Genomic DNA, 22,553 nt, shown 5'->3' on the forward strand with positions numbered 1-22,553 from the left:
TTTAGGATTAGCTTCATGAATTCAAGTGTTGCATACTGTTCTCCATATTCAAATTTAAAATACTGAAATAAGAAGTTAATTGCAAATGTTACTAAACAACAATGAGACAGTGTATTAGGTAGAGAATTTGTTTGCTGTATTTACCTGTTTTAGCTTTTTCCTTTTCTCCTTTAGAGGCAAACTCTTGTCTTTAATAATGTTCTCTAAAAGTTCTGCAATTGCAGCTTGAGAGGTAGAAACTTTTTGTTCATTAAATTCTTGAGTACTAATCTGCTTACAGTAAGAATAAGTTGGCAGAGGAGCAATTAGCCCATCTCCAGGATGCTTAATCTGTAGTGAATAAAATGATATAGTACAAGTCTGTTACTTCTGGTTATATTCATATTCAGCTTTCTTTTTGATGAATCTGGTACCTACTCTTTGCCATCAAATATTCAACACAAGCTAAACCACAATAAATACTAGTTCTATGATGTAGTAGTTAACTTTTCTCAGTCTGTTTCCTTAACACTTAAAATGACTGCATTAGAAATGGTATCTAAACTATTTAGTAGATAATCAGCACTACACAAAGGTAGCTGTTAACATCAACACTGCTTTGAAAACCTTTTTAAGTTTTGAAGGGAGAAGGAGTGGGTCAGGGAGAGGGCAGAGAAAAAAAGAAAAGGAAAGAGGGAGGCAGACCAAGAGAGCATAGCCCCATTCACTGGCTCACTCCGCAAAAGCTGGCCAACAGCTGGGACTGGAACAGGGTAGCAGAAGCTGAGAATGCAATACAAGTGTGTTGCACGGGTGTCAGGATCAGCATCATCAGTGTTTCCCAGGGTCTGCTTTGGAGGGAAGCTAGAGACAGGGCTGCTGCCAGGAATCCAACCCAGATTATTCTGAGTGAGACACAGGTATCTTAACTGCTAAACTAAATGCTTCTTTTTAATGATCATTACTCTTAATTGTAGATTTTACTCTTTTAGTGTCAGATAGATAGACATTTTCCACCTACTGGTTCATTCCCAAATGACAACAGCATCAGGGCTGGGACAGGCTGAAGCTAGACGCTAGGAACTCCCTCAGGGTCTCTCATGTGAGTAGTAGGGACCTAAAGACTTGGACCATCATGCGCTACCTCCCTACATAATTATCAGGAAGCTGGTTCAAAAACCAACATAAATCAGTACTTCCTTATATAATACTGGTATTGTAAGTGGAATTGTGCCACAATGCTACCTGCTTCAAGTGATTTTAATCAATCCAACAATATTACTGCACTTAGTAATAAATTATCTTCTGTTTTTGAGGTCTAGAGGCATGAGCACAACTCATAACATCTGCTGATAAGAAAATTATAGGAGACATTTATAATTATCACAAGCCAGGCTAATTATTAAGATGGTACATCTGGGAGAAAACACATGAACATGGGCTACGTAGCCAAAGACTGGATACAGCAGTTCTCTGTCAGTTTTGGACATTCAGTACTCCTGTCTCCTTACGACACTTCTCATTTCCTCGCCTCTGTTCTCATGTCAAAGAACATATGTCCCTCTCTCTCTCCATCCTGATCCTCCTCAACTATTCAAGAGATTCACATCTGACCTAGATTGGGCCGAATAGGAGTTAATTCCCAGAACTTTTCAAAAGCCAGGAGGTGGGACAGCTTTTTCCTCTGGATTTCAAACTTAAGGTTGTGACACATGAACTTTTATTGGCTATACTCTCTATCATTATGAAGGAATTGTTTGCTAAATATAAGAGCCAGGTTGAACTAAAAGATGCAGGAATGGAAATAGAGTTCCAATGCTATTCAGACTCCTTTGTTTTGCTTCACATTTCTGACTTTCAGAGACTTACAGGAGAGGTAACACTACCACGCTCTTTAGGTTAGTTTGAGACGAGTTTGCCACTTGCACGGGAGTGATGCAGAAGATTTTAGAACTCAGAAACACTTACACGGCCCTTTTTCAAGTAGTCAAGATGTTGCTCCACTGCAGTCTGTAAGTAAGCTGGTGCTTGAAAAATTTCCTGCTGATGATCCATTAAGAAAGAAACTAATCTTGCAGCAAGAAGTTCATCAAGATCCACTTCTTCAGCACAACACAGCACACATCGAGAAAATGTATGTATCATCTAAAATTTATTACAGGATGTGAATTTAGTAACCTAATTTCATATAAATCAGAATGTCAATAATGTTCAGATAGCATTATGTGGAATACTGGGATAAACAGCTGTTAGATAAAAAATGAGGACAAATATGCATTACAGTTAGAGTTCTATAATGCTTCGGTCCTTAAAAGTCCTTAGGAACTATTTTCTTCATATAACTCCAAAGATTTATAAGATGCTTGTTTTTAAAAAATTGCCATAATCAGTAAATATTGTAAGGTTTCTAACAACCAACAGATGTATTGTTTAAGGTTAAAGATTGTTAGAGGACAGAATTGCTACATTAAGTGAATCCCAAGAAAATACAAAGCAGGGGAACACATGACATTTATATTTACCAGTTGTTGTAAACTTGGCAAAACTTATCTTTTTGAAACTCTTTAAACAGCAATTCAATATACATATTTTTAATTTTATACTAAGGAATCTTCCAATGCTGGAATAAAATTTCATGTTTTGAAACTCATTACTCTTGTAAGTCACTAATTGTAACACACAAACACAGCATGCACACACATCTCACTATTTCATGTATTTTGAATACATAGATAGTAAACATACTTACTAAAATGAAGTATTTAGTTACTATTTTAAGCTTAGAAATTTGAAAGAGTTATAGTGAGGAGAAAGAGGGAGAAAGGAGCAGTAGGAAGGAAGAGGAGAAGGATAGTTTCTGCCCACTGGTTCAATGCCCAATTTGCTGCAAAAGCCAGGGCTGGGCCAAAGTCAGGAAGAGTAAGGCTTCTTCCAGCTTTCTCACGTGAGTGGCAGCATGCCAAGTACTTGAGCTATCTTCTGCTGCTTTCCCATATGCATTAGCAGGGAGCTGGATTGGAAACAGAGCAGTCAAGCATTGAAGTGGTGGCCATATGGGATGCCAGCATCACAAGTGGAAGCTTTGCTTGCTATGTCAATGCCAGCCTGGTTAGTGTTTTCCAATGTGTCATACACATTTCGTATGCCATTCTAGATATCATCCCTTAGCTTTATGTTCTTTCTGTACATCCTTAGCCTTGTAGAATTAATCCACAGAGCTTCAAGTACCATGTCCGTGTGCATGCCTCCAAAAACTCTTGTCCTCTGCTTTGACTTTTCTTTACCAAGCTTGCATTTCTAATATTGTTGGGTATATTTGCTTTGATTGTTCTATAACCTCAAATCCAAAACTGCAAAATGAAAACTTTAACCTTATCACTCTTACCTCCTAGAACAGCTTTCCCTTTAAAACCCACATGCTTTCTAGTAGTGTCATAATTAATTATTCACAAGTAATACATCTTTATATTAGGTTTATCACTGTTAAGAAATTGCCCTCAATAATGAGAAAAACAAAGTATAGCTCCAATTCCTTGCTATGAAAATGCTTGCATATTGACACACTGCAGTCTAAAGAAATGAGTTGTTAAAACTAGTGATAGACTTTCATAGGTTCTGCACCTCTCAACTTCCAGCCTACACTGATCTTTACCACAACTCATTAAATAAAACCTCACAATTAATACATATTCTGAAAAGCTTTTAAGAGTACCTACACCTCTTCTTCTGTTCCTACAAAACAGAACTGCCACGATGCAAAATAATATGGTCTGAGTCAATGAACATGAAGTGATACAGGATGAATGAAAAGGTAAAGTTCTCAGTCAAGATTCATACCAGGTTGTGAGAGCTTGCCAGACTGATCACAATATATTAATCTGCCAGAATTATGCTGCTAGGAAACATCAGACGCAGAAGAGGTTTTTGACTCAAGTATATAGGGCTTCAAGGCCAGACATTACTAGAAGAACATTTGGACAGTTCTGTTTTTTGTTTTTGTTTGGGCTTATTCTTTCCATAAGGAAATCAACTTACCAATGCTCTTGTACCCATTGCATCATGAAGTTTGGGCATGTCAACATTTTGACTCATTCTAGAAACCATGCGCATTAAAAGCTGAAGTTTTCTACGATTTGGTGGGGGAAGTAACAAACAACATAACTGTAGTGCATTGATGGCCACTCTCTCTGAGTGAGGTTGCAGCAAACCTAGAAAGCAAAGTCACCCCCAACCCCCAAAATAATTACATTGGTTGTCTTTATATGATCATCATAAGGTTATTTAAAAATGGGTAAAGTAATATCATTGTGTTTCTTTTAACTGTGACTAGACATTTCTACATTTCCACAAAACATGGTATGATTCTTGTTATTTTTTTCACAAACTATTTCTAAGCATTGAAATTCTTCAATTACTACAAATAAGGTGATTCAGGATAAGTGAAATGGCAGGAAAAGTAAGTAAGCGCATTGGATAATTAAAATAAATATTGGTTATGCATGTGCATGAAAGTCTTGTGCAATAATTCCTTTTTGAGGCAAGAAATCAAAGGAGTCTCAGAGAAGAAAAGCCAAGCAGCAAAACATAGAGTTAGTAAATAATAAAAGTTAACATTGCATGCATTGAAAGCAACAACCTTACTTTGTGTGCCAGTCAACACAGAAGATGGAGGTAAAGAATTTCCTGAAAGTTCTATAGTACTTTTGCAGAGTCTTTTATTGATTATGACACTAGACTCTTGGAATTCACTTCTCACAGCTGTTTGTGTACTTGTGATGCTTTGTCCAAGATTTGGCTTCATAATAATTTCAGCTACTGGTGCATTGATATAACTATTCCGTCTTGTACTACTTCTTAAAAGCAAACTCTGAGATCTACAAAGCTGTTTTGAGTTGCATTTCCCATTACTTAACTCCGTTTGGTCTCGAACAGTCAAAGTAGAAGTTCTTTTGAAACCAACACAAACTTCATTTTGAACACCTTCCTCTGATTGCAGATTCAATAGGGATTCTTGTTTGAGGTTTGACTCTAGAAAGTGTGCATTATTTTGTCCTTCACTGTTCAGAACAGATTGATAGAAGAAACTGGATACCTCTTTATTTGAATTCCCTGGCAAATCTATAATTCCATCCATAGAATAACACCTTGGTTTGATTTCAGAGGATAGACTATGCATACTACTTAAACCTATTAAATTATGACAACTTCCTCCCATTGTGTCATTAACACTGGCTCTTCTGTTTCTTAAGTTAACTAGATGTGTTTTCTTAGCACATTTTTCTTGAACTCCTTGGTCACTTATTGTCAGTCTCTCAGTAGAATCTGGTTCTTCTTGTCTTTTGTCTTTATGAAGCAGACTGAGAAGCAGACACTCAGTTGATTTGAAGGAATTCAAATTGTTTAAGTGACGAATTTTTGAAGACCGTGGGTCATCTTGGTTTTTATATGTCCCTCTGGGTCTATCTGAAACTGTGACGTAGCCACAAACAACTACCAGAAAATGAAACAAAAATTAAGATGCAACTGTATGACAGTGGACAAAAATAAAACAAAAAACTGTAGTAAAGTTAAATAATAAAGCATCGAGGTAGTATATATTGTTAGTATAGTATACACAGCAGTTGCTTAACTCAGAAGCCACTTGAATAGGACACATGCAACATTCAGTTACAATCGTGCAAGACTATTTGTTTCCTCATTTGTGATATAAATAATTTTAATAAACAACCTAATTAAATGAATTAAGCCAGAATTCTTTGAAAAATACTTTCTGTAGGTCTGCAAGTACTAGAATTGTCCTATTAAGAGTGAATGTAATTTATGATAAAACATATATTTGGTCTTTGTTCTTGGTTTCTGGAGTACAGTTCTTAAAATTCTTGCAGTTTCCTAGGTGATGAAAATTTAGTTATAATGAATCTTTTTGCACATGCCTGAATTTATGCTCAGGTGACACATGGGGGCTGCAATTAGAGGAATGGGGCTTCCAGCTGCAGCTATGTTATCTAGGAATGGGAAGGAACTACAGAGATATTTTACCATGGGCCGGTGACTTAGCCATTAGGGTGTAGGTAAGGAGACTCTAAAACCATAAGAACAAGGCTTGGTGGTAACATGGATGTGCTGGAATGGCGATCTGCATGGAAAACGCATGTAAGCTCTACAGTATCTCCACACCTCTGTACCTTGTCCCTTGCGTCTTTTCATGTGCCTGTTCCTAATTTCTATCCTTCAAAAAAAATGATAATACGCAGATTACTTCCTTGGACTGAATCCTTTAAGTGGACCTCTGAACCTGAGGAAACACTCCAACTGCCTGGCTATAGGCAAAGGCTGCTTGGCAACTTCATTTGCAAGTGACCTCTAAAATGAGAAAACTTTTTGCAGAACTGAATCTCAAACTTTACTTCTCTTTAACTGCTGAGTTTACTTGTTGGTTCTAGCTAGCTATTATTGGGAGTGAAAAGAATTATAGGACATTCAGCTAATGTTGGGGAGAACTGGTGTCACAATAATGTATCAGAATTACTGGAAAATGAGAACAGCACTACAGCATTACTAAATTTTAAAATGATCTATACCCTATTACTTTCATATTTATCAATATTGTTCTCTTTAGGTACTTTTAAACTTTGGGAAATGATAAAAACAATAAAATGAATTTAATTAAAAATAAAATTCATACATACCCAAAATATTTACAAATAATTCATAATATTCAAATGTAAGTAAAGGCTCAGGAAGATCTAGAAAATAATCTGCAATTGTTCTAAATACATCTCGTTCAAAACCAGCATAAGTTGGGTGAGTCATATCATTATATCTTGGCCCTAAGAAACAAGGTAGGAGAATGGGCAAAATTTATTTTAATTTAAGTAAGATTTAAATATATTCATAAAAATTACAAAACTTATATTTCATGAAAAACCTACATATGGATACAAATGCCCACATTCAAAAAGTCTACATAAGGAAAAATTAAAATAGTTTTTGAAAGAATTAGGGAAGTCCAATGAGAATAGATTTTGCAAATAATTCCACCAAATTGTTGTTGTGAATTAAATTTTCATGACTGAATTTTTGCCTTATATTAAGCATACCTTATTGAATTTAAATATAATCTTTATTTTGTTAGTTAGGCTTAATATGACTATTGAAACAATAATGACAACTTTAATGGTTTTCTCAGAATTAAGATCATTTTATAGATAAGAAAATGGGGGCTTACAGTAACAAAAACCTTTCATAACAAAGAGAATTATAAATTATGAGTACTCTAAGAGTATAAAGCCTAGGATTTTTTTGTTTTTCCAAATTAGACAAAGAAGGATCATTCTCAATATAATCAAAGTAATATATGAAAAACCCACAGCCAGCATCTTATTGAATTGGGAAAAGACGAAGATATTTCCATTAAAATCCAGATACAGAAAAGGACACTCACTCCTACTTCTGCTATTCAACACAGTATTGAATTACTAGCTAGAATAATTAGGCAAGGAAAAGAAAAGAATACAAATTGGAAAGAGGTCAAATTACCCTTGTTAGTAAGTTGTTATAAAGGGGAACCAAAAGAACCAACTATGTGACTACTGAACTCATAAGAGAGTTTGGCAAGGTTGCAAGATACAGAATCGATGGACATTAATCAATTGTCTTGATATATACAAAAATTAAACGGCTGTGAAAAAGCCTACAAGATCAATTTCATTCACAATAGTGGCATCCTTCCACCCCCTCTCATAAAAGATTAAAAAAAAAAAACCCTCAAGTATCTTTTAATAAACCTAACCAAGGATGTGAGGGATGTCTATGACAAATACTTACAAAAAATTAAAGAAAGAAATAGAAGACAACAAATCATGAGAACAAGTCACATTCATGGACTAGTACAATCAGTATCATCAAAATGTTCACATTGTCTAAAGTATTCTACAGATTTATTAAGATTCCAATCAAAATGCCAACAACATTCTCCTCAGAGCTAGGAACAAATGATGCTGAAGTTATATGGGAGCACATGGGACCCTGAATGGCTAATGCAATCAAAGAGTAAGAAGCTGGAGGTATTACAATACCAGAACGCAAGATGAATACACAGTGGTGCTAATCAAAACAGCCTGCCTGGCTGGCACACAGATGGACCTGAAGATCAACAGAACAGAAAAGAACAGAACCTACAAAACTGTATCATGGAAAATAATAATAATAATAAATTCCAGAAGTAAACTCATACATCTATAATCAACTAATTTTTAACAAATGAATCAAAATCAATCCAAGGAGAAAGGATAGTCTCTTTAGCAAACGGTGCTGGGGAAATTGGATACACGTCCACAGAATTAAGAAACAAGACCCTTAATTTTCACCCTCTAACAAATAAGCTCTAAATATATCAAGGACTTAAATTTGCACCCCAAAACCATGACACTATTAAAGGAAAGTATAAGAAAATACAAGAAATACAGGAAGCCCTCTACAAAATACAGGCATTGGTAAATATTTCTTAGAAAGTAACCAAACGCAAAGGCAGACAAAGCCAAAATAAACAAATGGGACTACCTAAAACTAATAGGCTTTTGTAAGCAAAAATGAAGAGGCAAACAACAGAAAGGGAGAAAATATTTGCAAATTATACAACAGATAAAGGACTAATATCCAAGATTCACAAAGAACTCAAGACACTTAACAAAACAAAGCAAGCAACCCAGTTAAAAAATTGACAAAGTACATGACCAGATATTTTTCAAATGATGAAAGATTAATAAGACATATGAAAAAAATGCTCAGGGTGTCTAGCAGCAAGGGAAATGCAAATGAAAAATCACAATGAGGTTCCACTTAACGCTGGTGAAAATGGCCTACATACAAAAAACAAACGATAATTGTTGGCAAGGATGCAGGGAAAGAAGATATTCTAATCCATTGTTGGTGGAATGTAAACTAGGGTAACCACAATGGAAGCCAGTATGGAGAGTCCTCAAACAATTGAAAATAGATCTGGGAATATATCCAAATGAAATGATATCTGCATATGAGAGAGGTACCTGCAACCCCATGTTTACAGTAACACAATTCACAATAGTTAAGTTACAGAAATAACCCAGATGCCCATCAACTGACGTGTGGATAAAGAAAATGTGGTGCATTTACTCCCAGGAATACCATTCAGCCATAGAAAACAATGAAATCTTACTGTTTGTAACAAAAATGGATTCAGCTGGAAACTATTACACTTAGTGAAAAAACTGGGCCCGGCGGCGTGGCCTAGTGGCTAAAGTTCTCGCCTTGAACACACCAGGATCCCATATGGGTGCCGGTTCTAATCCCAGCAGCTCCAGTTCCCATCCAGCTCCCTGCTTGTGGCCTGGGAAGGCAGTCGAGGACAGCCCAAAGCCTTGGGACCCTGCAGCCATGTGGGAGACCTGGAAGAAGTTCTTGGCTCCTGGTCCAGATCGGCACAGCCGCGGCAGTTGTGCTCACTTGGGGAGTGAATTATCCGATTGAAGATCTTCTTCTCTATCTCTCCTCCTTTCTGTATATCTGACTTTGTAATAAAAATAAATAAATATTGACAAAGAAAAAAAAAAAAGAAAAAAGCCATTCCTCAAAAAAACAAGTACCCGATGTTTTCTTTGACATGTGACAACAAACACACACATAAACACAAATACACAAGCAATTACACTCCACAAGGGATGTGGGAACTAATGAATACATACAGTGTGTCTTTACTCCTGAATAATTCCATTATTATTTAATTAAATATTATGCTTATTACATATTATGCTTATGTTCCTTTAATTTCATCCTTGTATTTTCATGTCATGATACATTTATATATTAAAAAGTTAAATCTACAACAGCAAAATGAAAGACTTTGCCATTGTAATTACTTGGGGCAAATAATAAGAGAGTGATACGGTGGGGGAGGAAGGAAACAAGGAATGGAGTGAAGATTCCCTATGCATGTATATCTGTATAGAGGGACAGAGAAGTCTTTGCACCAAAAAGTCTCTCTTCCTAAACTGACATATTGTTCCTTACTTCTCTCTCCTAATTTTTTTATATCTACATAATTGATGCCATACACTGAGAAAAAAAGCAGAAAATTACAAATCTATGTATACACACTAACACACACATCCACACATAGATATTTGTATGAAATATGGCTAATGCATGTTTTAAATAGAGCATCAGTTATTTTTCTCGGGATGACACACACACAAAAATCAACAAAATTTTCCAAGACAGAAAACACGCTTACATTAGAATTAGAAATAAGAAAACATGTGGTTGCAAAATAAGGCTTCAGTTCCAGTTCCCCTGCATTAACCCTCACACTCTTAGCCTTGGTGGTCTTTGAGGGGGCGAAAAGAGATAATACACTGGTTACTGACTCATTTCTCTCATAGAATATGTTGGGAGATTAAGTACACAGATGACAAATTTTAACAGTGACTGTTTAAATGCACTACTGTAAAACTGGAATTCAGGAAGCTACATATTTGTTGTCTTTGAATATACACATGCTGGGAGGAGGATAAAGATAAAGCTATAGAGACAGGTTATCAGAGGAATCTGCTGCTTTGCACATATGCATCGCTAACACATGCTGAAAAAACTGGAGAAAAACAGCAGTTAGGTAGTGAAAGTTGAAAGAGAAATTAAAAAAATTCTGAAATTTATAATCAAGATTCTTCTCTTGATTTGCTATATAAAAGTTTTCTGTAAGCTATTTATATGATATTTATCATTGTCATATTGATAACAAACAAACAACAAAGAAATATATGCTTACTCTGAACATTAATAATATCCCAATTAGTTTTGAAAACAGTATGTTCAAAACAGAAAAACACATTTATAAAGAAAATGTTTAGAATTTTACATTTTACCTATATTTTCATTTATTTACGGTATGTACCTGAAAGGGAGAGAGCGAGCTCACCCTTCCTCTGGTTCACTGTCTAAAAAATCTATGTGTAAAAGCTGGTGCTGGGCAAAACCAAAGGGTGAGCCAGGAACTCAATCTGTGTTTCCCACATGGGCAGCAGAGACCAAAATACCTGAGCCATCCATCATCTCCTGCTTTCCCAGGCACACATTAGCACGAAAGCGGAATTGAGAAAGAGGTTGGGATGTGAACCAGGACTCCAATATACGACACGGGCATCTTAACCAATACAACAAATGTCTGCTTTGAACTTTTGATGATTTAAAAGTATATACCTTTGCATATTTACTATATTTATTAAAAACAAATAGGGTTTTGTACTTCAATGAGGGTTTTCAAATATAAAAATCATTATCACTTGTTACTATAAAAAAGGTGATCAACAAAATGCTTAAAAGATGTGTCGATTAGTGCCAGCTCGTCTTTTTTTTTCATAAACATAAAACTCCCATCAATATATCCTATAGAATGGAAAAACGTTGTAAGACAACTGGATGCTATGGGCCCAGCACAGTAACCTAGTGACTAAATTCCTCATCTTGCATGCATGGGGATCCCATACGGGTGACAGTTTGTGTCCCAGCTGCTCCATTTCCCATCCAGCTCCCTTGCTTGTGGCCTGGGAAAGCAGTGGAGGCCAGCCTAACAGCTTTGGACCCTGCGCCCACTTGGGAGACCATGGGGAGGCTCATAGCTCCTGGCTTTGGATTGGCTCAGCTCTGGTTGTTATGGCCACTTGGAGGGTGAGCCAGTGGTTAAAAGATCTTCCTCTTTCTCTTCTTCTCTCTGTAAATCTGACTTTCCAAGAAAAATAAATAAATAAATCTTAAGGAAAAAAAAAAAAGGCAACTGGATGCTAAAGCCATGTCCAATGTAAAGACATTGAAGTGCGAGTAGAAAACTTCACTTCTTCGCTCAACCTTTCCTATTTACAAGCCTCTGCTGAAATTTTGGGTCTAAGGCAATCAATGTGGACTTCACCTGAAAGTCTTTCGAGATTTATTAGCCTATGATGTTACAATTTCTGTGTATTCAATCATAAATGATGGGTTTGAATTATAAAATCACTTGCGCAGAAAATGATAAGGGCTGGAAAATGCAATCAATCTTACTATTCTTTAAACACCAAGAGAAAAAAATATAATTTCATCAGGCATTTAATAAGCGCTTTGAAATTTCTTTTAGCTCTTATTAAATAGTTACATAAACAAAAACATATGTTTGATTTAACTTACAATTGGCTAGGCACTTCATGGCAGATAACACCCAATGAGGAAGGTCCTCTACATAAAAACAAGTAACAGTGTTTAGTAAATCACACATATTTTTATGATTGCAACTTTTAAAACTTCACACCTACATACAATTTTATACGTAAATATATGCCCACATATACATACAGGTATGTATATTCAGCATCTATTTGTGTTTAACATGACAGTTCAACATTAACACCATTTATACTTTTTAAAAGTTACAGATTTTAGTTTGGTTCTATAGCATAAACAAATTAATTAGTTACACCCAAATGAAAGATTAACTATTTAGAGGGGATGCTCAGATGTAACCTCCTAACATTAATCTTTCATCCACTACCACTGTCTTTTCTTCATCTGTTTCTATTCTTATGTTACTTACATTATAATGATTTGGGTGCTGTCTGTGATCGAATGTTGGTACAATGTTTTTGTAGACATTTTCTTAAAAATTTCTCAATTTCCTATCACTAAATTAGGCTGCATAAAAAAGGATTTTGATGCAAACAAATAAGCCATAAAGAGACATCTACTTGAAAGTTGCTAGGATTACAACTAACAGAGATCTTGATGAGAAATTATATTTATCAATAAAAGGAGCTGGTCTAAAGCTAGCTGCACATGCTACAACAAGCATCAGTTTTGACGCTCATATTTTGTTCCTACAGTTAAAGTCAAGGTCTGGCCCAAACAAATGAAATTCTTTTTTTCAAATACATGAAATTCTACAGACAACAATTTATTATGAAAAAAGTATTTTAAGATACTTGCTGATGTATTTTATATAATTTAAGCTTCCTAATACATCTGGCCTGAATTTCTTTCCTGGTAATACTTATTTTTACAGGAAGTAAACATTACACACATATATAAAATACAAAAAAGCCAGTGCCCTTTGGAATCCCTGTTGTGACAATCTGAACTTACTGTGATTAGTCTACATTTTGATCTTCATACATTTGCATATAACTATTCATTTAAGCTGCATGAAAGCATAGACTATTTTTACTTTGTTCCTCAATGCATATTTTATAAAATGACTGGTATACTAGTGGCCCCATAAAAACCATAGTTGGTCAACAGTTTCTATTAACACTGTACACGTTTTTTATATTTAATCTTGCTTTTTTTTTCCCCTGATAATAATGAACCTAGTACAGCAATTAAAGATTTTTTACAGCATGAATAAAATTCTCTTTAAATTATTCTATTGTTACTACTAGAATATACATGGTGATAAAACAACTGATCCTACAATATTCTCTCAAGGAAATTATTTCCTATTTAGATCACTCTGTAACCTCCATAGCCACAACTTTCCCTTTTAGCAAGTCTAAAGTGATTCCAGTATCATTTTATTAATACCAACCTGATTTGTCATGTAGTATAACTATTCCATGCTTATTTGTATTGGCCAAATTGTACATTATATATTGAGAAATTACTTGTTTTGAACTTATAACTTCTTCTAGGGATGGCACACCTAAAATAGTTTGTAAACTAAATAGAAGAAAGAACACAGATTTAATTTTTCTATATAAAATAAGCAGAATAGAATATAAGTATAAGCAAATATGACTGGTAAACAAAGCCATCAGAATTATTTTATTTTTCTAATAATTAAAGTGCTAAGGTTTATATTACTATCCACTTACAGAGTTAGCTGTATTAATAATCTTCAAAATTGTAATACAGAAATCAAAGTGACAATTATGAGATGAAGGAAAAGCAAATAGTATCAATTCAAATTCTACTGCACTTGAACTAAACATAGTAAGAGGATTTAAAGAAACATAGACATCAAACTAAATTTTTAGAATGAATGTGTTCTTATTTGCATATCTTCATAAACAAATCAATTATTCATCTAAGTGCGCCATGAACTTCAATATAGTTTAGCTTTTCTTACTAGCTCATAATAATGTATCTCCAAACTTGTTCGACATCTTGTTGGCTTATTTCTCTAACTGAGTTTTCTTGATCTTCATAGATTATTTCACGATTTTCTTTTTCTGTGTTTTCCTTAGAAAAAAAAATTATACTTTATTACATTCAAATTAGCACAGTATCGAACAAATATGGCAATGGGAAATTTTGGCTTTATGTTAGGCTCTACCACGCTCAAATTAATTTAAAACAAAATACACTTAATGCATATAAATGCCTTTTTTAAAATCATTGTTTCTATGGATTTCCAACAAGTTTACATTTTTAGAATATGATATAGGTTAGCAGAATTAACTTTCACTGAATATTAAAGAATCATTTACTTTTGTGATTATATTATCAATCACATAGTAATTTTATTGAAATTAATAATCAGGAAAACGGTGTTATACCTGAGAAAAATGTAATCCTTGCTTCTTAGGTGTTCTGCGGGATAAGTTTCGTAATTTAAAAATAGTATCTTTATCTCTAGGAAAATATTCTATGCTGTTTTTTCTCAATTCAGGATGCCTCCGTGGAAGAGTTTTAAGTGGGGAAGTCGTAGGAAACCTAGTTTAAAAATAATACGCAATTATATTATATGTGTGCTACAGCACGAAGCTAGTAGTTTTAGTTTTCACATGCTGCATTGTATAACTTACAAACAAGTTCCCATATATACATATATTTGGGTTTATTTGTTTCCGTAGTACTTAACTGCTTTAAATTAATTTAAACTCAAATATCAGTAGGGCAGGTCTCTCCTTGCTCTTCAAAATTATCTTGGTCTCTTTATTTCTGCAAAAATCTATGTTGGGGCTTTGAATAAAAATGTACAAAATTTATACTTAAGAACTATTTATATATAATAAGCTATGAAATCTTGTCATTAATCAACAGGATTATCTTTATTTATTCACTTTAATACAATTTTACAATTTTCTCCAGTAGTGCCTTAAACATTTTCAGTATATTTATTTTCTGGGTACTTCATGATTTTGTTACAGCTGTAAAAGACTGAGTAGGAGTGGTGAGAGTAGTTGAGGAGTTACGTAGAATTGCAGATATGAAAAACAAATAGCTTTACAAAGAGAGTATCTATATTTAAGGTAAAAGTGTACAGATCAGAGAACTATTTTGGCAATACAATAGATAAAATTTGATAATCAAATTATACTTAAAGTGGAGACAATGAAGGTAGCTGCAGGGAATGCAATGACATTCATTCAGAAACAGAACAGTAAGACAAAACTGTAAAAGGATTAGGAGACGATAATTTTCTCTGTAGGCAACAGAACAAAAAAAAAAAAGACTGAAGCTTGAGTTGGGTTGTAGTCTTGAAATTCAAGGCAAAATAGAACACCCGGCTCAAGACTGCTGGGGAGAGAGAAGGCTGCCAGGAAGTTGCAGAGGTGAGTCAGAGAAAGAAGAGCAGCAAAGAATGCTGCAAAGGTGACTGAGAAATCACTAAGACAGAAGATTTCTAGAGGTTTACACTAAATGGCTTGTTTGCATGCTTGTTATTCTAGTTCACTTGTCTGACATGAACTGCCCTGTGTATACAGAAAAACATATCTTTTGAAAAATACTAACGCTGAAATGAAAATAGCACTGACATTCCAATTCAAAGATATGGATCTATTTAAATAGTTTAATGGATATATTACAAAGAACCTTGAATATATGAGCTTAAAAAAACAAACAAAACCCCAAAACTACACTGGCTGGGGAGAGCTGGTTCCACAGGAGGTCAAGGAACTGAGATTAGAATGAGTGTGCAGGGTCTGACCAATGTGTGCACTCTGCAAAACGAAAGGACATTTTACAGACAGAGCAAGATTTGTTATAGTGTGATTTCAGTATGCCTGTCAAAAGGGGTAAATCCCTTTATGCATCTGGCTCAGTGATTCCAGAGATTAAATATGAAAACTTCTGTAAATCACAAAGCAAAAGTTTCTGGTGTATGATAAATACATTGCTCTTTTTGTTCTATAAAACTTCCTGAATACGCAATAGGGTGCTCACATTGGCAGTACATATACTAGAACTGGAACAATACACAGATTACCATGGTCCCTGTTGAAGCATGATATGCAAATTCAGGATACGTAGCAGGGACAATGATAGCATATCATCATTTCCTTAACATTTTATTACAGATTATTATTTCGATGTAACTAGCATTTAAAGTTTGAATCTCCTAGCAATTAACAGTTAAATTATAATTGTTCTAAATGGTTTTTAATGTCTTCAGAACAGTAAAAGCTTCCTAAGGAAAACATTATTTAAGGGGCTGGCATGTGTTACGTAGGTTAACACATGCAATACAGGCAGCCCATATCTGAGAGCCAGTTTAAGTTCTAGCTGCTGCACTTCTGAACCAGTTTCCTGTTAATGCCCCTGGGAAAGCAGCACGAGGTGGCCCTAGTCCCGGGACCCATGCATCTATATGTGAGAACTGCACAGAGTCCCAGGCTCTTGGCTTTGACTTGGCCCAACCCCAGCTATGGTGGCTGTCACTGGAGTGAAACAGTGGAACGAAGACCTTTCCTTTCTGTCACTCTGCCTTTTAAATAAACAAAATGTGTGTTTAAGAATTATTTGGAGCTGCTATTTTAGCAAAAGTTTAAAAGTGGAGAGAAAAATCTGCATTTAATTTTACAAACGTGTTCAGTACCTGAATAACTGATTGTTGTCTTCAAGGTTTTCTGATCCCCATCTGCCTTTGATATCTTCAATTACATGATTCTTAAGAAATTTTCTCAATAGTTGGATAGTCTGTTGCCTTGTTACTTCAGGACCAAAGTTACTATTATTTCTTAAAAGTTCATAGAGCCAATCTATTGCTTCTCCTGCTGTGAAACAATTTCCGTATTTTTTAAAGTGTTGCCTATGTTTTCTGAGAGGCATTCCCGCTCGAAAAGATGTGGTGACTTCATTCCACTGCAAAAGGGGAAAAATATTCTTTAAAAATTGCACAAAAATGAAATTTCTTAACAATTTGAAACATACCAGGCAAAATTTATTATCATATTTAATTGCACATAATAAAAATTCTTAAATCACTTATTTATGCTGCATAAAGTCTTACACATTAGACAGATTAATTAATTCCAGTGCTTTGGTGACAGATTATTGTGAAAGTTCTTTACGAAATGGCCTTCACTGGCTTGTTAACTCTCAGCTACCTACTTCTTATTCCTCAACAGTCAAATCACGTATTACAATCTTTTACCTTGATTTAACAATATGATGGTAGCATCTATATCAAGGCACCATGCCTTGTATTCATCATTTCAATTTAATTTTCACAACTGGATGAGTAGTGTCTCATTTTTTTCAAATAGGGGAAATAAAGGAGAAAGAGATGAACAGTTTGAAAAGGGGTCATGTAGCTAAGTGATGAGACAAAGTAAAGTGTTCAAATCCAGACCTGACTGACTGAAGACTCTCCTCACAAAACTGTGCTGTCCAAACAAAACTTCTGGCAAGCAACTGTTTATCTTACATATCTACCATTGTGTCTCTTATGTGAAGATTCTTATAATGGATACAGAAAAGACAGGATACATTAAGCTGAAAATTCACTGTATATTCACTGACCATGTGACACTGAAATTTTTAAAATGCTACACTTTAGATTTGTGACAGCTATAAAGGGAACCTATCCCTTTTTTTTTTTAACCCGAGAAACTCAGGTTAAATTTAATCTGTAACCTTAAGTATACTATCAACTGTGCCAGAACTTACGTAATCAATATGAAGTTCTGCCATTATAGCATAAAATTCAGGGGATTAAGACACAGTAACTGTAGCCTTTTCTTTGCACACCTCCTCATTTCACGTATTCATGTATCCAAGAAATGTGTATTGAGCTGTTTACTACAGACTGGCCCGCAACACAATAGCAAAAATAACAGAATGTTTCTCTCCATTTTTATGGAGATTACAAAATCAATTTCTTGAAATTTGGTATGGGATAATTTCAACTGTGGACTGTCAGTCAAACTGTTTCTCAGCTCCCCCTCCACCATTCCCTGTGTATATGTAACCTGCTGGGATTTCTTTTAATCCTCTGTGTTGAACCCTCCTCATCCATAGAATGGTGACAACAGGACCTACCTAATGGGCAGGTCATAATGATAAAATGGACTTAAAACATACAAAGTGTCGGCACTCACTAAATGTTTTTTTCTCCTTTTCTGCATCAGCATACTACCTTTCCTTCAATTTAAACAATTAAAATATTTTAATTTTAAAAATTACATGAAGGGAACAAATTTCACATATTTCAGATATGTAGTTTTAACAGCATGACACTCCCAAAATACCTTTCCTCACTCTCACTTTCCCTTTTATTTTTCCTCATTCTGATTTTAATTCTTACAATGACATGCTTTCAATTTACTTTTTAATCACAAGCTTATTCCTTCACTAAAATTAAAAATTAAAAAAATAGGAAATAAAAAACAAAACAAACAAAAACCTCATTGTTCCTTAAAGAGTATGAACAAGGTACATAAAAATAATCAAATTTCAAAAGGTCAATTTTGCTTATACACATTTTTTTGGTATTTTGTATATTGTTACTACAAATCAGAGAAAATCTGTGACATTTTGTCTTTTGGGGGTTGGCTTAATATGTTAAGCACACAGTCTCTAATGGGTCTTTTTTTTTTTGCAAAAGTCAGAATTTTATTATTTTTTATGGTTGAGTTGTACTTCATTCTGATTGTATACCACAATTTCTCTAAATAATCATTAACTGATTCCATATCTTAGCTGCTATAAACATGGAAGCACTGAGATTTGATTTCATTTGGAGAAATTCCTATGAGTGTGATGGCTGAGTTACATGGTGGATCTATTTTCAGACTTCTGGGAAATTTCCATATTGTTTCCATAATGATTGTGTAAATTTACATTCTCTCAAACAGTATATTTTGATGCCTCTGCCTCTACATCCAAGCCAGCATTTAATTTTTAATTTTTGAATGACGCCTACTCTGATTGGCGTGAAGTGAAACCTCACTGCAGTGTTTCTTTGCATTTTGTTTGCAGTTAGTAATCCTGAACCTCTTTTCATGTATCTGTTGGCCATCTGTTGTTTATCCTTTGAGACATGCCTGTTCATATCCTTAGTCATTTCTTAACTGGTTTGCTTATTTTTGTTGAGTTCCTAGAGCTCCTACAAATCCTGGATATTAATTTTTCTTCAGATGGGTAACTTTTGAATATTTCCTCCCATTATGCCTGTTGCTTCTTTACTTGGAGGGCTTCCTTGGCAGTGTAGAAGCTTCTTAGCTTGATGTAATCCCATTTATTTTTGCCTTTATTACTTGTACTCCTAGACTTTTTTTTCAGAAAACCTTAAACTTTTTTGTAGCTGTTATGACTGGGACTGACCTTTCAATTTTTTCTCAGTGATCATACTGCTTGTATATACAGTCTATTCACTTTTATGTGTTGATTGTATTTTGAGAGTCGTTGCCAGACTCTCTCACGAGTCGTAATAATCTCTCAGAGGATTCTTTTGGTCACCATATGTATAGGATCATAACCTCCGCAAACAGGGATAATTTGATTTCTTCTTTATTTTTTGTTCAATGACTCTGGCTAAAACTTACAGGAGTATACTGAACAGCAGTGGTGAAAGTGCAATCTTGTTTGGTTTTGGATTTTCCAGCTGTCCCCCATTCAATACGATGCTTGCTATGAGGTTTTCATATATGGCCCTCTCTGTATTGAGGTATGTTTATTCTACATTCAAATTACTTAAGGTTTTTGCCATGAAGGCATGTTTTATTTTACCAAATATTTTCTCTGCATCTATTGAGGTAATAATAATGTTTTTATTCTTCAGGTTATTAGTGTGAGGTATCATGTTTATTGACTAGCATATGTTGAACCATTCATGTGTGATTTCAGAGATCACCTTAACAGGAATATGGGACTTAGCAAACATATAGCACCCAATGCTAGAGTGACTGCCACTTTAAAGCAAATGCTGGCCTTAACATGATGGATCAAAGGGAGACAGGCAGGAAGCATGTAACAGCGTCTATATACTCTTTGACCAAAGGGATCTATTTAGTATCTATAGAATATTTCATTGCATAGATATAAGAATACATATTCTTATCAGTGCATGGAGTTTTTCCTGAGACAGACCACATTATGTCATAAAGTAAGTCTCAATAAATTTCAAAATATGAAAAGTCATACCACATATTTTTCCTTAACACAGTAAAATGACGCTGGAAGTCAGCAACCTAAATAGATCAACCACCACGATGAAGACTGCATCAGTGATAAAGATCCTCCCCACAGAGAAAAGTCCAGGACTCACTGGCCTCATTACGAAATTCCATTTAAGTTTTCAAGAAGCAATTCTAAATTTTTTTCTCAAACTTTTCAAAAACAATTGCAAGACAGGAAGGGAAGGAATTCTCCCAAACTCCTTCTAGAAGGAGACCAGCAACACCCTAATTCCAAAACCAGAAAAACAAACAAGAACTGTAGACCAATATCCCTGATGAACATCGATGCAAAAATTCTCAAAACGGTAAAGAAATCCAAGGACACCAAAAAGCTCACTTACTCCAGCCAAGTGGTTCAACATTCAGCCTAGCAATGTAATGAAACTTTTAAATAATGTGACGTGCTCCCTGGATTAGGCTTCCTTTCCCATAGTAAATTCTACCCTTTATTCTGACATTTGCGATCAATAACTTGGAGCAGCAAGACCCATATTAGGAGGATTTCCAGCTCTGTAAATATGATTTCGGGAGCAACACTTGTGTGTCTTCAGTTTCCACACTCGTGGCGGGTAGCTGTGACACAGCCCACTTGAAGGGCCTTCCTGCAGAGCTAACGCTCTCATTCTACAAATCTCAACACACCTGCACATTACAGTAGCATCTCAGCAAATCCCTTAAGGGCAAGAATCAGGGGTTTTACTAAAGTTCACGCAAAACGTATATTATAAACACATTACACATGGATTCCAAAATTACTTTGCACCAAAATGCACTTTAAATGCTGGGTTTCTGAGAACTTCTTGAATGACCCTTTGATACACTTACAGATTAGAGACTTGCAGGTCCCCCAACACCTGTCACTGTTAAATACTCAGACAATAGTGTCCCGTCCAGCAGGACAGTCAACGGGGGTCGAGCAGAGGCACAGACCCTCCAAGGTGGTGGGGAAGGCGTGTCTGGCAAGGCACTGGATACAGTTCTCTGCGCTCTGCTTTCCAGTTTGACTCATCCTTTTACCCAGAGTCAAACCACCGAGCGTCACACGCCTCGCAGTTCCGCGCTCACTTACCAGTTTAGTGGCCCGATAGGGCCCGGGAGCCACCCCTCGGGTCTCCATGGGTCTGTCAGCATCCGCCCCGGTCCATGGCGACTGTCCCGGCGCAGCACCAGCAGCAACCTCCGTGAGGCCGCACACAAACGCCCCGCCGCAGATTTGAATACCTCCGAGGGCGCCGCTGATTGGCCGCGTCGCCGTGACGTGAAGACGCCGCGCCGCGCGCCCGGAGTCGGGGAGAGGTCGGCCTGGGGCTGCCCGGGTGGCGCTCCGTGCGCGGCCAGGGAGCCGAGCCGGCTTGCGCGGCGCGGCTTCTCCCTCTGGCGGTCGGCGGCCGGACCAAGTTGTTTCCGGTATGCCGCGGAAAATTCCAAGTAGAAATCTCGTTTCACGACCAGTCTTGTGGTTTGAGGGGATTTGAAATTGAAGCTCGCAACTTGGCGTTGCGTGTGGCCCCCCGGAGCCTCTGCGATGTTAGGCTCTGCAGCTTGGCACTCCATTGCCTGTGGTTCCATGGATATTTTCAGGGGTTTGTGTTGTTGCTCCCCTGGGTGCATATTATCAGATGCTGTGATGTTGTTCTCAGTGCAAAAAAATATGGGTTAAAATCCCTCTCATTTGACTGGTAAATAGAGTGGTAGGGAGTTTGGATAAATGTGTCCAAGGTAGGAAGGGGTGTGTAAACTTTGCTACATTGTTTCCTTAAGAATAAATACCATCCTGCCTTACTAAGAATCGGTTAGTGTTTCATTTAGTGTTTCACTGAAAGGATTTCTGTTTATTTAAAAAGCTATCTCCCTCTTCTTGAAAGGTAGAGACAAATGAATGCCTCAGACTGGGCTGGAGCTGCGAGCCGGGAGCTCCATCCTCCTCTCCCAGGTTGATGACAATGGTTCCACAACTAGACTATCATCTGCCTCCCAAGGTGTACCATCCCGAGGCTGTGGGGGGAAGTGGGGAGCAGAGGAGAAGGGACAGGACTCAGCACTGGGGATGTGGGTAAACAGGGCTTAACCTGCTACACACCACTCTTCCCTTTGGATTGTGTTTGATTCATGATATTTCAACGGAATTTTATAAAATATGTTTGTAAGGAGACATTTCCTAGTGGACAAAAA

At 36.1% G+C, this 22,553-nt stretch overlaps 1 protein-coding gene across 6 annotated transcripts in view; it reads right to left on the reverse strand.

Annotated features, from left to right (window-relative positions):
* DEPDC1 (DEP domain containing 1) overlaps nt 1-22,553 on the reverse strand; it is a 36,409-nt gene that overhangs the window by 1,209 nt on the left and 12,647 nt on the right. For 2 of the 6 annotated variants that reach the window (XM_040987258.1, XM_040987257.1), the window contains exons 1-11: nt 21,451-21,526; nt 16,799-17,064; nt 14,535-14,691; nt 14,105-14,217; nt 13,565-13,695; nt 12,175-12,222; nt 6,669-6,809; nt 4,621-5,469; nt 4,015-4,187; nt 1,948-2,124; nt 145-330 (exon numbers count right to left, since the gene is read on the reverse strand). In XM_040987258.1, coding sequence (XP_040843192.1) covers nt 145-330; nt 1,948-2,124; nt 4,015-4,187; nt 4,621-5,469; nt 6,669-6,809; nt 12,175-12,222; nt 13,565-13,695; nt 14,105-14,217; nt 14,535-14,691; nt 16,799-17,064; nt 21,451-21,498 — 2,289 coding nt within the window. In that variant the 5' untranslated portion in view covers nt 21,499-21,526. Of the gene's footprint in view, nt 1-144; nt 331-1,947; nt 2,125-4,014; nt 4,188-4,620; nt 5,470-6,668; nt 6,810-12,174; nt 12,223-13,564; nt 13,696-14,104; nt 14,218-14,534; nt 14,692-16,798; nt 17,065-17,346; nt 17,350-21,450; nt 21,527-22,553 lie in introns of those variants that run through there. The other 4 variants (XM_040987259.1, XM_040987260.1, XM_040987262.1 and 1 more) reach the window with 4 other exon arrangements.

The sequence above is a fragment of the Ochotona curzoniae genome, unplaced genomic scaffold (assembly GCF_017591425.1).
Source record: "Ochotona curzoniae isolate NIBS_2020 unplaced genomic scaffold, NIBS_Ocur_1.0 contig_4612, whole genome shotgun sequence".
NCBI classification, from domain to species: Eukaryota; Metazoa; Chordata; class Mammalia; order Lagomorpha; family Ochotonidae; genus Ochotona; species Ochotona curzoniae.